Source organism: Symphalangus syndactylus, chromosome 13, assembly GCF_028878055.3.
Source record: "Symphalangus syndactylus isolate Jambi chromosome 13, NHGRI_mSymSyn1-v2.1_pri, whole genome shotgun sequence".
Taxonomy (NCBI): Eukaryota; Metazoa; Chordata; class Mammalia; order Primates; family Hylobatidae; genus Symphalangus; species Symphalangus syndactylus.
The window spans coordinates 116,933,363-116,947,500 of record NC_072435.2 but is presented as its reverse complement, the minus strand read 5'-3'; the positions used below and the strand labels follow the sequence as shown (position 1 = coordinate 116,947,500).

Below are 14,138 nucleotides of genomic sequence, written 5' to 3'. Positions count from 1 at the left end.
ACCCGGGAGGCAGAGGTTGCAGTGAGCCGAGATCGTGCCTTTGCACTTCAGCCCGGGCGACAAGAGAGAAACTCCGTCTCAAAAAAAAAAAAAAAAAAGTAACAGGTGCCTTCAAGTACAATGGCACATTCAGCGAGGCCTGAGGGCGGCAGGGCATCTCTAGCCTAAGGGGGCAGCATGGGGAATGACTGACTAGGCTAGGGCAGGTACCACAAAAAGCTCCACAACCCCACAAAACAAAGGAAGCAAACTTTAAACACTCTTGAAGACTGACCTCGTTACTACCACATAGTGACACCGCATAGTGATCAAAAGAAATGACCAGAAGCCACCGACCCAGAAGGAACCAAGCGGAAATTCCAAGCTTTGGTTTTGTCAGCAAATCAGCAAGATGGGAAGTGGAGAGCGAAGATTGAGACGTTCAGGACGAAGCCCCTACAGCCAAGGGGCACTATGCGGGGTCAGGCAGGAGAGGGTAACGGCCTAGCTAGGCTTTGCCTTTATTTTGTAAAAAGACGGGTCTCGGACTGTCTCCCAGGCTCGAGTTAAGTGGTGTGATCATAGTTCACTGCAACCTCAGCCTCTTGGGCTCAGGCGATCCTCCCACCTCAGCCTCCTAAGTAGCTAGGACCCCAGGCACGCGCCACCAGGCCCGGCTGATTTTTAATTTTTTGCAAAGAAGGGGTCCCACGATGTTGCCCAAACTGGTTTCGAACTCCTGGGCTCAGGCAATGGTCCCACCTCGGGCTCCCAAAGTGCTGGGATTACAGGCGTGCGCCACCGCGCCGGGCCCAGGCTGTGGCTTTAAAACAGCAGCAAGCAGCCTCCCGCCCCCGGGGCCCTGGCGCGGCGGCTGGGGCCCAGGGAAGGTGTCACCGCCTCGGCTCGCCGCTCCCGGACTCGCCCAGGTGACCGAGGCCAGGATGAGCCGCCGCACGGCGCGGACCCGAGGGTAGCAAACGCCGCGCCCCCACGCCGCGTCCCCCGCGCGGCCCGGTGCTCACCCGATGACGTAGGCCAGGATGAGCAGCTGCACGGCGCGGTTCATGAGCCCCACTTTGCGGCTGCGGATGAGCACGATGCGCGGCGTGTCGTACTCGAACAGGAAGGCCGCCAGCGCGGCGCAGCAGCCAGCCATGGCCGCGCCGCCCGCTCCCCGTCTCCTAGCGGGTCTGGGCCCCAGTCCCCTCTCGGAGCCCCGCCCAGTCCGCCCGGCCTGCTCGCGGCGCCGTTATCGCAGAGGAGGGTCCGGAAGGAGGCGGCACGGGCGGTCGGGGCCCCGGGCCTGGGGGAGGGCGCCACCTACCCGTAGGGAACTATGACCCTCTAGGGGGCATGGAACTCGCGGGGAGGGAGTGGCCTCGCCCTTGAGGACGAAAGGCTCCTTCAAAAGGCGGGCGAGGGGCCGGGCGCGGTGGCTCACACCTGTCATCCCAGCACTTTCGGAGGCCGAGGTGAGAGAGGTGAGAGGATCTTGAGTTAGAGACCAGCCTGGACAACATAGCGAGACCTCGTCTCTATCAAAAAAAAAAAAAAAAAAAAAAAAAAAGCGGGCGTAGTGGCGCTCGCCTGTGGTCCCAGGGAGGCTGAGGTGAGAGGATCGCTTGAGCCCAGGAGGTAGAGGCTGCCGTCGCGCCACTGCACTCCACTCTGGGAGACGAAGCGAGACCCTGCCTCAATAAACCAGAAACCAAAAAACAACAAAAAAGGCGAGTTGGGGAGTAATGACCTTCTCAGGAGGGCTAGAGAGAACAAGAGACCCTTTCGGGGAAGATGGGGTCCGCGAAGAGAGAGTGACCTCCCATTTGGGACAGAGTTCAAGTGAGGGGTAACGAGCGACCTCCCTTAGGGGTCCTGATAGGTGCCAGAGACTTCCGTAGAGGACCCCGGGGCTATACGGAGCAGCCATCACTCACGAGTGCGGGCTCCTAAACTTGGGCAGCTGTGGTTGGGGGAGCTGGGGCCGCGCTGTCCTCAGCCTCTTGGGGAACAGCTTAAATATCAGGTGTCCTGTGAGCCCTGAGTGAGAGCCACACGCCCTGTAAAATGCCCCTCCTGGATTTGAAGCCTGGTCACATTCTCACTCCAATTCAAATACTTCCTTAGTTGCCGCCCGGGGGAGATGATTCTGTGGTCATCCTTTCCACTGAGAAAATGCAATCACAACTTTAGGAGAGAAAATAGTGAAAGTGGGGGAAACAGCCACCGTTCTACCCCATGAATACAATTTTCTGCATGTATATTTGTTCATTCCCTTCAGATACGTTTTTTCTTTTTCTTTTCTTTTTTTTTTTTTTTTGAGACGGAATTTCACTCTTGTCCAGTCTGGAGTGCGGTGGCGCGATCTCGGCTCACTGTAACCTCCGCCTCCCAAGTTCAAGCAATTTTCCTGCCTCAGCCTCTTGAGTAGCTGGGATTACAAGTGCCCGCCACCACGCCCAGCTAATTTTTGTATTTTTAGTAGAGACAGGTTTTCACCATGTTGGCCAGGCTGATCTCCAGCTCCTGACCTCCCATGATCCACCCGCCTCGGGCTCCCAACGTGTTGGGATTACAGGTGTGAGCCACTGCGCCTGGCCCAGATGTGTTTTCATAGGTGAATGTTATATTTAGTTTCCCAGAAAATATTCATAAGCACATCCTTTATGCCAAGTACTGTCCAGTGAACAGGACAAGCAAAATATCCTGCCTTCATGCAGCATAAATTCCAGCAGGTAATTGGTATAAAGTTTTGGTTTGTATCATAGTCAATGGCTGTGCTTTTCATTTTCTGATTCACACTACTTGGTTTCTATGTTCCTGCAGACTCATCATAATGATAATTTTTAATCCATGGACCATTTCTTCCGGAAAATATTACCATATCTCTAACTGCTCTCATCTGCTTGCTTCTTAGTTTGTGGATCCTATGCATAATCTTTGATACAACATTTTTAGTTCATTTCCTGGATGTGAGATTCCTAAGTAAGCCACACCAACTTGTTTTTCCAAATATAGAAAGGTGAATAATAAAATTTGCAGAAAACAGGCAGCATCTGCCTCTAAGAGATGGAATTCTTAAGTAAGAGGGAGGAACAGAGATGCCCATGCCAGCCTTGGTCCAAAATGGTCTCAGGAAAAGCTGGTGGTATTTTATTCGTTCATTTGACAGAAATTTACTGAGTGCCTGTTGTGGGCTTGGCACTTTTCTTGATGCTAGGGATATGGAGTGAACAGACAGGTGAGGTCTCTGCCCAAATGGAGCTTGGTGCAATTGGGAAGCCTCAAATTATCTGTAGAAGAAAACTCCATTGCTAAATCCTCATTGGAAGGGGACTTAAAAATCATTTCCTTAAGAATCAAAACATGGCTGGGTACGGTGGCTCACACCAATAACTCCAGCACTTTGGGAGGCCGAGGCAGGCGGATGATCATGTGAGGCCAGGAGCTGGAGACCAGCCTGGCCAACATGGTGAAACCCCATCTCTACTAAAAATATAAAAAACTTAGCTGGGCGTTGTGGCAGGTGCCTGTAATCCCAGCTACTCGGGAGGCTGAGGCAGGAAGAATTGCTTGAACCTGGGAGGCAGAGGTTGTAGTGAGCTGAAATTGTGCCACTGCACTCCAGCCTCGGTGACAGACTCCATCTGGAAACAAACAAACAAACAAGCAAAACCCCCCCAAAAAAACAGCAGGCACGGTGGCTCACGCCTTTAATCCCAGCACTTTGGCAGGCTGAGGTGGGTGGATCACCTGAGATTGGGAGTTCGAGACCAGCCTGACCAACATGGAGAAACCCCGTCTCTACTAAAAATACAAAAATTTGCTGAGCGTGGTGGCGCATGCCTGTAATCCCAGCTACTCAGGAGGCTGAGGCAGGAGAATTGCTTGAACCGGGGAGGTGGAGGTTGCGGTGAGCTGAGATAACGCCATTGCATTCCAGCCTGGGCGACAAGAGTGAAACTCCATCTCAGAAAAAATAAAAGTAAAAAATAATGGCAGTAATCCAAACACATTTCCAGCCTTCATTCATACTTACCCTATAATAATGAGTTAGTCCCAACCTTACAAATCTTGAATTTAGATGGTTTGCTTGTGTTTTGGCATGGGGTCAGTTAAGAAAAATGTAGAAATGCAAGTTTTCATAAATTACTAGTTGGTAACATCATTAGGCCTGACCAAAGAAGCTGATCCTAAAAAATGATTTGGAAAAGAAAGTTATTTTGTTTACACTGTTGCCCTTGGTTTGTCTCTTTTTAAAAAATAACTTTATTGACCAGACATGGTGGCCCAGTCCTATAATCCCAGCACTTTGAGAGACTAAGTTGGGAGGATTGCTAGAGCCCAGGAGTTTGAGACCAGCCTGGGCAACATAGGGAGACCCCCATCTCTATAAATACTTTAAAAATTAGCCAGCCATGCTGGTGCATGCCTGTGGTCCCAGCTACTTGGGAGGCTGAGGCAGGAGGATCACTTGAGTTTAGGAGGTCAAGGCTGCAGTGAACTGCAATTGTGCCACTGCACTCCAGCCTGGGTGACAGAGTGAGACCCTGTCTCAAAAATAAATAAGAAGGCCGGGCGCGGTGGCTCACGCCTGTAATCCCAGCACTTTGGGAGGCCGAGGTGGGTGGATCACTTGAGCTCAGGAGTTCCAGACCAGCCTGGGCAACATGGTGAATTTTTGTACTTCTACAAAAAGTACAAAATTAGCTGGGCATGGTAGCACACACCTGTAGTCCCAGCTACATAAAATTAAAAAAAAAAATAAATTGGCTAGGTGTGGCTCACACCTATAATCCTAGCACTTTGAGAGATGGAGGCAGGTGGATCACTTGAGTTCGGGAGTTTGAGACCAGCCTGACCAACATGGTGAAACCCCATCTCTACTAAAAATACAAAAACTAGCTAGGTGTGGTAGCGCATGCCTATAATCCCAGCTACTTGGGAGGGTGAGGTAGGACAATTGCTTAAACCCAGCAGGCGGAGGGTGCAGTGAGCTGAGATCGTGCCACCGCATTCCACCCTGGGTGACACAGTGAGACTCCGTCTTAAAAAATAATAATAAAAATAAATTAATAAGGAAAGAGAGAAAATTAAAAATGGATCAAAGACACAAATATAAGAGCTAAAATTATAAATCTCTCTGATGAAAACATAGGGGCAAATCTTTGTGACCTTGGATTAGGCAGTGGTTTTTTAGATTTAGAATTTGTTGCCTAAAGCAAGGCAACCAAAGAAAAAAATAGATAAATTGGACTACTTTGTCAAAACCGAAAAGTTTGTGCTTCAAAGTTACCATTAAGAAAGGGAAAAACCCACAGAATGAGAAAAATATTCACATATCCTGTATCTGTTAAGGATCTAGTATTTCAGATATTGTAAGAACTCTTACAACTCACCAATAAAATGACAACCCTATTTAAAAATGGGCAAACATATCTGAATAGACATTTCTCCAAAGAAGATATACACATGAGATTAATGAACATGAGAAGATGCTCGATATCATTATCGTTAGGGAAATGCAAATCAAAGCCACAGTGAGATACCATTTCCTCCCCACTAGCATGGTTATAATTAAAAAGATGGACAATCAAAAAGCTGGCAATGATGTGGAGAAACTGGAACCCTCACACATTACTCGTGGGAATGTAAAATGGTCCAGCTGCTTCGGAAAACAGCAGTTCCTCAAAATGTTAAACATGGAATTACCGTAGGACCAAGATATTCCTTTTCTAGGATTTCCCCAGAGAATTAAAAATATATGTTCTGGGCGGGGCTCAGTGGTTCACGCCTGTCATCCCAGCATTTTGGGAGGCCAAGGTGGGTGGATCACTTGAGGCCAGGAGTTCGAAACCAGGCTGGGCAACATGAAGAAACCCCATCTCTACTGAAAATACAAAAATTAGCCAGGCATGGTGGTGCACGCTTGTAATCCCTGTAATCAGCCACCCAGGAGGCTGACGCAAGAGAATCACTTGAACCTGGGAGGTGGAGGTTGCAGTGAGCCGAGATCGCACCATTGCACTCCAGCCTCGGTGACAGAGTGAGACTCTGTCTCAAGAAAAAAAAAAAAAAAAAGAAATGTTCGGCATTTGACTTTGTCTCTTTAACCTTCCCATGCCCACTTGGGTCTCTTCCAAGTGCAGCTTCCTTTCCTGGTCTAAGGCATTTCAAATAAACTTCCACCCCTGCTCTGAAAAAAAAAATGTTCATGCGAAAACTTGTACATGAGTATTCATAGCAGCATTCATAATGGCCAAAAAGGGGAAACAACCTAAATGTCCGTCGACTAATGAACACATAAACACAATGTGGTCCATCCATACAATGGAATATGATTCAGTCACAGAAAGGAAGGAAGCGCTGACACACGCCACACCACAGATGACCCTTGAAAACACCACGCTGAGTGAGAGGAGCCAGATGCGACAGGGCACTTATTCTATGATTCTGTGTACAGGAAATGTCTGGAATAGGCAAATCCATAGAAACTGAAAGTAGAGGCCCGGTGTGGTGGCTCACGCCTGTAATCCCAGCACTTTGGGAGGCTGAGGCGGGCAGATCACCTGATATCAGGAGTTTGAGACCAGCCCGACCAACATGGAGAAACCCCATCTCTACTAAAAATACAAAATTAGCTGGGAATGGTGGTGCACGCCTGTAATCCCAGCTACTCTGGAGGCTGAGGCAGGAAAATTGCTTGAACCTGGGAGGCGGAGGTTGTGGTGAGCTGAGATCGTGCCATTGCACTCCAGCCTGGGCGACAAGGGCAAAACTCCGTCTCAAAACAAAACTGAAAGTAGATTAGTGGTTGCCAGGGGCTGGGGGAAAGAAAGGATGGAAAGTGACTGCTAATGAATACAAGGTTTCCATTTAGGGTGATGAAAATGTGCTGGAAAAGAAAGTGGTGATAGTTGCGGAACCTGTGAATATACTAAAAGCCACTGAATTGTACATTTAAAAAGAGTAAATTTTATGGTATGTGAGTTATGTCTCAGTAATAATTCCAATAAACAGGGAGTAAACAATCAAGGTCTCAAGAAAAGCAAAGTATATACCACGAATCCATGGGGCCAGACGTCATATTCCTTCCTCATAGGGGAGCATCTCAGGCCATCACACCAAGCTTACCTTTTTTTTTTTTTTCTTTTTGAGACAGGGTTTCACTGTGTCACCCAGACTGGAATGCAATGGCGTGATCTCGGCTCAGTGCAACCTCCGCCTCCTGGGTTCGAGCAATCCTCCCACCTCAGCCTCCCAAGTAGCTAAGACTACATGCACGTGCCACCATGCCCAGCTAATTTTTTGTATTTTTGGTAGAGATGGGGTTTCACCAGGTTGCCCAGGCTGGTCTTGAACTCCTGAGTTCAAGCGATCCATCTGCCTCGGCCTCCCAAAGCGTGGGATTACAGTCGTGAGCCACCGCGCCCGGCCTCCTTTTAGTTCAGATGCGATTGGAGCAGTTTCAATTTTCTGGTTCCTTTGTTGCTGGTGAAGCGAGTTCATCAGTACCTGCTTTCTCTAGGCTGTCATTTCTCGCAGAGGTGGTGCAGCAGCTGTTTTTATACTATGTGACCTTATCCTCCTGGCCACAGCTGACTGGACCACAGGTGGGAAACTGACCCAACCGGGCCAGTCTCTCCTCTGGCTTTGGCATTGGGATAGTGACAACTCTTTCTTCTCTGCAGATGACTGGAACTGATTTGACATAACCATCGTATGCATGGAGGAGCTGAGAACAGTAATCTGCAGAAGCAAAAGTATGAAACAGCTGGGCAAAGATGCACAGAGGTGAGAGAGACAAAGAGAATGGCCTCTGGTTTCTGCTGAGCTTCCACTTCTTGGTTCTGCCCCTTCCCCCCATTCATCTTTACCTTTGCGATACCCCCATAATCTTATAATAAACATTAATTTTTTACTTAACCTAGTAGGCTTCTGAAACTTGGAATTAAAAAGACTATGGCTATGGCCCTAGGATCTAACAGATGAAAAATGTATTATGTCACCAGTAACATAGGTGGTAAAACAAACATTTGTTTGAATGCAGCAAATTAGAAAGAGATGGGACTCATTGCCCAAGGCCACCAATACTAAGAGCAGCGATACACAAATAGCCCATAAAAAAAGAAATGTTTCTATAAAAAGCAGAGCCAAGAACTCCAAAAAACTCATCAGTCTGGGGCCATTTAGTTTAGAGACCTCAGTGTGCCTTAGGGTGTCATTTGGTTATAGTTATGTAAGACTAACATTTGTCACAATGGCCTTGAGCCACAAAAGGCCAGTCAGAAGAGACAGTGTCATTTGTTCAGGAGAATCTACAATGAAAAAATGTTTAAATTAAATGTTTAGGCACTTAAAGATGTAAGACTCGCTTATCTGGCACATAGACATTGTGAAATACGTCATTGTATAACAGAATGACAGATACGTGTGGCACACAGTATAATTATACATACTTCCAGAAACAGAACGTCTAAATAAAGAACAAGTTGATAGCAGAAGTGAGGAATAAATTATTTTATAATTTTGCTGTTGCTTTCTCCGGGTAGTCCTTGAGACTGAATCTATTGTGGAACAAAAAAAAAAACCAAAAAGCAAAAAAAACAGAACAGAAAAACCCTGACTCTTATCTAACAGGCCATATGTTGATCACAGATAATCCTCTCAACCCCATCAGACCCAATGTCCTTTTTGTTTTTTTGACACAGGGTCTGTCTCTGTTGCCCAGGCTGGTGTGCAGTGGCAGGATCTCAGCTCACTGCAACCTCCGCCTCCCAGGTTCAAGCAATTCTCCTGCCTCAACCTCCCAAGTAGCTGGGATTTCAGGCACCCACCACCATGCCCTGCTAATTTTTGTATTTTTAGTAAAGACGGGGTTTCACCCTGTTGATCAGGCTGGTCTCGAACTCCTGACCTCAGGTGATCTGCCCACCTCGGCCTCCCAAATTGCTGGGATTACAGGCATGAGCCACCATGCCGGCCACTTGTATTATGGCTTTAAAGTGTAAGACTTCTTTATATATTCTAGATACAAATTCCATATCAGATATATGATCTATAGATGTTTCCTCCCATTCAGTGGGTGGGAGGAATTACAGGTTGTTGAAACTGAGGAGAAGGGGAAGGATGATATTCCTGCAGATGAGCTGGACCTATTCTAATACCTGGATCGTGACATCTTAGTACACTTGACATTCGGTCTCTAGGCTGTAAAAGACCTCAGAGATCATACCCTTTGATAGGCAGCATAGAATAAAAGGTGGATGGGGAATAACCTGTGACTGCAAGAGGCAGTGTGGGGGAATTGTCTGATACTGCTGAAAACAGCAGGCAGCCCCAAATTCATCAATCCGGTATGTGATTTTCACAGCAAATTTTTGTTTGTTTCTTTTTTAATTTCACAATGAAATTTCATGTCACTGTGCCACAAAGAAAAAATTGTAATACATAGAATGGAAATAATATAAAATCTATATATTTTATATTTGTTTTAGTTAGTTGAAAATGTATAACATTTATGATTTTTTTTTAGTTTTTAACTTTTTTTTAACTTTTTTTTTTTTTTGAGATGGAATTTCGCTCTTGTTGCCCAGGCTGGAGTGCAATGGTGCAATCTTGGCTCACCGCAACTCCTGGGTTCAGGCAATCCTCCTGCCTCAGCCTCCCAAGTAGCTGGCATTACAGGCATGCACCACCATGCTCAGCTAATTTTGTATTTTTAGTAGAGATGGGGTTTCTCCATGTTGGTCAGGCTGGTCTCGAACTCCCAACCTCAGGTGATCTGCCCACCTGGGCCTCCCAAAGTGCTAGGATTACAGGCGTGAGCCACTGTGCCCGGCCCATTTTTTAAAATTCTTAAAAAAAAAAAAAAATAGAAATGGGGTCTCACTATGTTGCCCAGGCTGATGTCAAACTCCTGGTCTCAAGCAATTCTCCCAGCTGTGCTTCCCAAAGTGCTGGGATTACAGACATGAGCCAGTGAGTCCAGCAAGGCAAAACTATTGAAAAGCTTTTTTATTTTTTATTTATTTATTTTTTTGGAGATAGAGTCTTGCTCTGTCCCCCAGGCTGGAGTGCAATGGCGTCATCTTGGCTCACTGCAACCTCCATCTCCTGGGTTCAAGCAATTCTCCTGCCTCAGCCTCCCAAGTAGCTGGGATTATAGGTGCCCACCACCACGCCTGGCTAATTTTTTGTATTTTTAGTAGAGATGGGGTTTCCCCATGTTGGCCAGGCTGGTCTCGAACTCCAGACCTCAGGTGATCCACCTGCCTCGGCCTCCCAAAGTGCTGTGATTATAGGTGTGAGCCACCGTGCCTGGCTGAACGAGGCTCCATCTCAAGACAAATAAAATAAAATAAAATAAAATAAAATAAAATAAAATAAATAAAAAAATAAAAATAAAATAAAATAATAGTATGATGTGGAAAGATATTAGAGATAATTAAATGAGAAAAGATTACAGGGCAATATGTGTACTGGTCTTCAAATTTTTGTGTTTATAGAAAAAAGTGTGGCAGATTATAAATTAAAATCTTAACTGTTTTTTCTGGGAAGGGTAAAACTATAGATGATTTTTGCTCTGCATACTTATCTGCATTTTTAAAAATGTCTACTCTGAAGTTGATTACTTAAGAGAAGGCTGGGCACGGTGGGTCACACCTGTAATCCCAGCACTTTGGGAGGCCAAGGTGGGCCGATCACGAGGTCAAGAGATCGAGACCAGCCTGGCCAACATGGTGAAACCCCATCTCTACTAAAAATACAAAAATTAGCTGGGTGTGGTGGCGGGCACCTCTAGTCCCAGCTACTTTGGAGGCTGAGGCAGGAGAATCGCTTGAACCCGGGAGGCAGAGCTTGCAGTGAGCCGAGATCGCGCCGCTGCACTCCAGCCTGGGCGACAGAGCGAGACTCCGTCTCAAAAAAAAAAAAAAAAAGAAGAGAAGCATCTTGCTTCATCTTTTTTTTTTTTTTTTTATAGAGATGGAGTTTCACTGTGTTACCCAGCCTGGTCTTGATTCCTGGGCTCAAGCAAACCTCCTGTCTTGGCCTCCCAAAGTGTTGGGATTACAGGTGTGAGCCACCATGCCTGACCGGAATGATTCTTTGAATCAATCTCTTTTCTTCCCTAGTATTTGTCTTTAAAGTGCTAGATTAGGCTGGGCGCAGCGGCTCACGCCTGTAATCCCAACGCTTTGGGAGGCCGAGGTGGGCAGATCACGAGGTCAGGAGTTCGAGACCAGTCTGGCCAATATAGTGAAACCCTATCTCTACTAAAAATAGAAAAATTAGCCAGGCATGGTGGCACGCACCTGTAGTCCCAGCTACTCAGGAGGCTGAGGTAGGAGAATTGCTTGAACCCGTGAGGCAGAGGTTGCAGTGAGCCGAGATCACACCACTACACCAACAGAGGGAGACTTCGGCTCAAAAAAAAAAAAAAAAAAAAGCCTGTAATCCCAGCACTTTGGGAGGCAGAGACGGGTGGATTATGAGATCAGGAGATTGAGACCATCCTGGCTAACACAGTGAAACCCCGTCTCTACTAAAAATACAAAAAATTAGCCAGGCGTGGTGGCACGTACCTGTAGTCCCAGCTACTTGGGAAGCTGAGGCAGGAGAATTGCTTGAACCCAGGAGGCGGAAGCTGCGGTGAGCCGAGATTGTGCCACTGTACTCCAGCCTGGGCGATAGAGCGAGACTCTGTCTCAAAAAAAAAAAAAAAAAAAAAGCTTACAGTAATTTCAATCCCACTCAAGCTATGTATTTGTATCTGTTACAGATGGAAGCAAGGAAGGTAAGTCCTTGGCTGATCAGCCCTCTGATTTGCCTGGGACAGAGAGGTTTCCTGGACAAGGGACTTTCTCTCTGCTAAAACTGGGAAGGTCAAGGCCAAACAGGATGAGTCGGTCACCTTCAGAAGGATTAAGTCAATGGACTTCAGGAAGACTGATGACAGGTTGTATTCAGGCCAGAACTCTACAAGCCATGACACCCTCTCTTCCTTCCCTTGTCCATACCAGGCTTCACTCTGGAGAGAATGGCTAAACCTGTACTAGTTAAACTCGAACCTTCCTTGAAAGACAGTTTTACGGGGCGGTGGGGCGGCGGGGCCAGGCGTCGGGGAACCAAGGAAACAAAGAACCTTGAAACAGATCCGTTAGAAAAAAAGGGGCTATTGCAAGAAGCACGGAGGCTTTCCAGGAAATGTGGCTTCCAAAACCATATTTCTGGTCGGGCACAGTGGCTTACATCTGTAATCCCAGCACTTTGGGAGGCCAAGGCAGGCAGATCCCTTGAGTCCAAGAGTTCAAGACCAGCCTGGGCAACATGGCAAGACCCCATCCCTATAAAAAGTACAAAAAATTAGCCAGGCATGGTGGCACATGTCTGTAGTTCCAGCTACTCAGGAGTCTGAGGTGGGAGGATCCCTTGAGCCCACGAGGCGGAGAGCTAAGATCATACCACTGCACTCCAGCCTGGGTGACAGAGCAAGACCCTGTTTCAAAAAAAACCAAACCAGCCGGGCATAGTGGCTCACACCTGTAATCCCAGCATTTTGGGAGGCTAAGGTGGGTGGATCACCTGAGATCAGGAGTTTGAGACCAGCCTGACCAATATGGTGAAACCCCATCTATACTAAAAATACAAAAATTCGCCAGGTGTGGTGGTGGGCACCTGTAATCCCAGCTGCTTGGGAGGCTGAGACAAGAGAATTGCTTGAACCCAGGAGACAGGTTGCAGTGAGCTGAGATCGCGCTACTGCACTTGCTGTGGGTGACAGAGTGAGACTGTGTCTCAAAAACAAAACAAAAGCTGTGGGGAATTTCTTTTTAAGGTATGAAAAAAATAGAAAACTACATTTCTTGTGATCTTGTATCAGACATCTTCAAGCTTACCTGAAAGTTTGAATCAAAACAAAATAACAAAGTGTGCCTTTTATATAACTTGTCTCGTTGTGAAGACCCATCTGCTTTTTTCCCTGGTGAAGACAGGTTTTCTGAAACACACAGTGCTGAGTCTTTCCCATCCCTCAACAACTATTGGCTTATTAGCTAAATAAGCATTCTCCAGCGGATCTAAATCTGACACAAGAATGCACATTTCTTTGGCTCTGAACAGCATTTTATCTTTTGAAAACCACCTTCACGTGAGTGATACTCAGAATCCCATTTTACAGTCGAGTAAAAGCTCAAACTCATTTGTGTCTGATAAAACATTCTGGAGGTCTCCTTGCAATTTTTTCTGGTTCATTATGCCTCCCTTTATCCTCTATAAGATAATAGTTGATAGCCTATAGTCCCAGCTACTCAGGAGGCTTGAGCCCAGGAGTTCAAAGCCAGTCTGGGCAACATGGTGAGACTATGTCTCTAAAAAATAATTTAAAAAAAGATAGCCAGGCACGGTGGCTCACGCCTGTAATACCAGAACTTTGGGAGGCTGAGGTGGGTGGATCACGAGGTCAGGAGTTCAAGACCAGCCTGACCAACGTGGTGAAACCCTATCTCTACTAAAAATACAAAAATAAGCTGGGAATGGTGGTGGGTGCCTGTAATCCCAGCTACTCAGGAAGCTGAGGCAGGAGAATTGCTTGAACCCAGGAGGCGGAGGTTGCAGTGAGCCGAGATTGTGCTGCTGTACTGCAGCCTGGGCAACAGAGCGAGACTCCATCTAAAAATAAAAAATAATAATAAAAAAAGATAATAGTTGGTCGCTAAGAGGGAAGGAAGGAAAGCAGGACTCCTCAGACTCCAAAACTATCAACGTGTTATAACATTTTGTGTTTTAGTTGTTTTACAGGTTGATAAGAATAACCTTTAAGTCCACATAAGAATCACAAAACTTTCTGTTGAGATTTTCCTAATTATTATTATTTATTTATTTTTTCTGAGACGGATTTTCGGTCTTGTTGTCTAAGGCATTAGGTGTGTGAGCTACACCCCAAGTCATGAGATACATGGCGTGCCGTGATGTCAGCACAGCCAACAGGAAGTGTTTGTGGAGAGTAGCGCCCTGTCCCTTTCTTCACTTGCTTCCCTTTTTCTCGTTTTTCCATCTCATGAGTTCCATTCTCTGGGCAATAGGAAATTGAGAGGGAAGTGGGGTGACTCAGTACAGTTAGTTTCTTTTGGCTTTCTTTGAAGCCGCCCTGTTTCTTG

The 14,138-nt window shown here is 46.5% G+C and overlaps 1 protein-coding gene and 1 long non-coding RNA gene across 5 annotated transcripts in view; one reads left to right on the top strand and one right to left on the bottom strand.

The window, feature by feature from the left end:
- The window catches only part of P2RX4 (purinergic receptor P2X 4), a 23,493-nt gene extending 22,132 nt beyond the window's left edge, over window positions 1-1,361 (bottom strand). For 2 of the 4 annotated variants that reach the window (XM_063614699.1, XM_055237781.2), the window contains exon 1: window positions 1,005-1,305. In XM_063614699.1, coding sequence (XP_063470769.1) covers window positions 1,005-1,138 — 134 coding nt within the window. In that variant the 5' untranslated portion in view covers window positions 1,139-1,305. Of the gene's footprint in view, window positions 1-1,004 lie in introns of all 4 variants that reach the window. The other 2 variants (XM_055237780.2, XM_055237779.2) reach the window with 2 other exon arrangements.
- The window catches only part of LOC134732068 (uncharacterized), an 82,269-nt gene continuing 69,428 nt past the window's right edge, over window positions 1,298-14,138 (top strand). Inside the window, exons 1-2 of the long non-coding RNA XR_010114994.1 lie at window positions 1,298-2,714; window positions 7,671-7,773. This is a non-coding gene — a long non-coding RNA (uncharacterized lncRNA). The remainder of the gene's footprint in view (window positions 2,715-7,670; window positions 7,774-14,138) is intronic.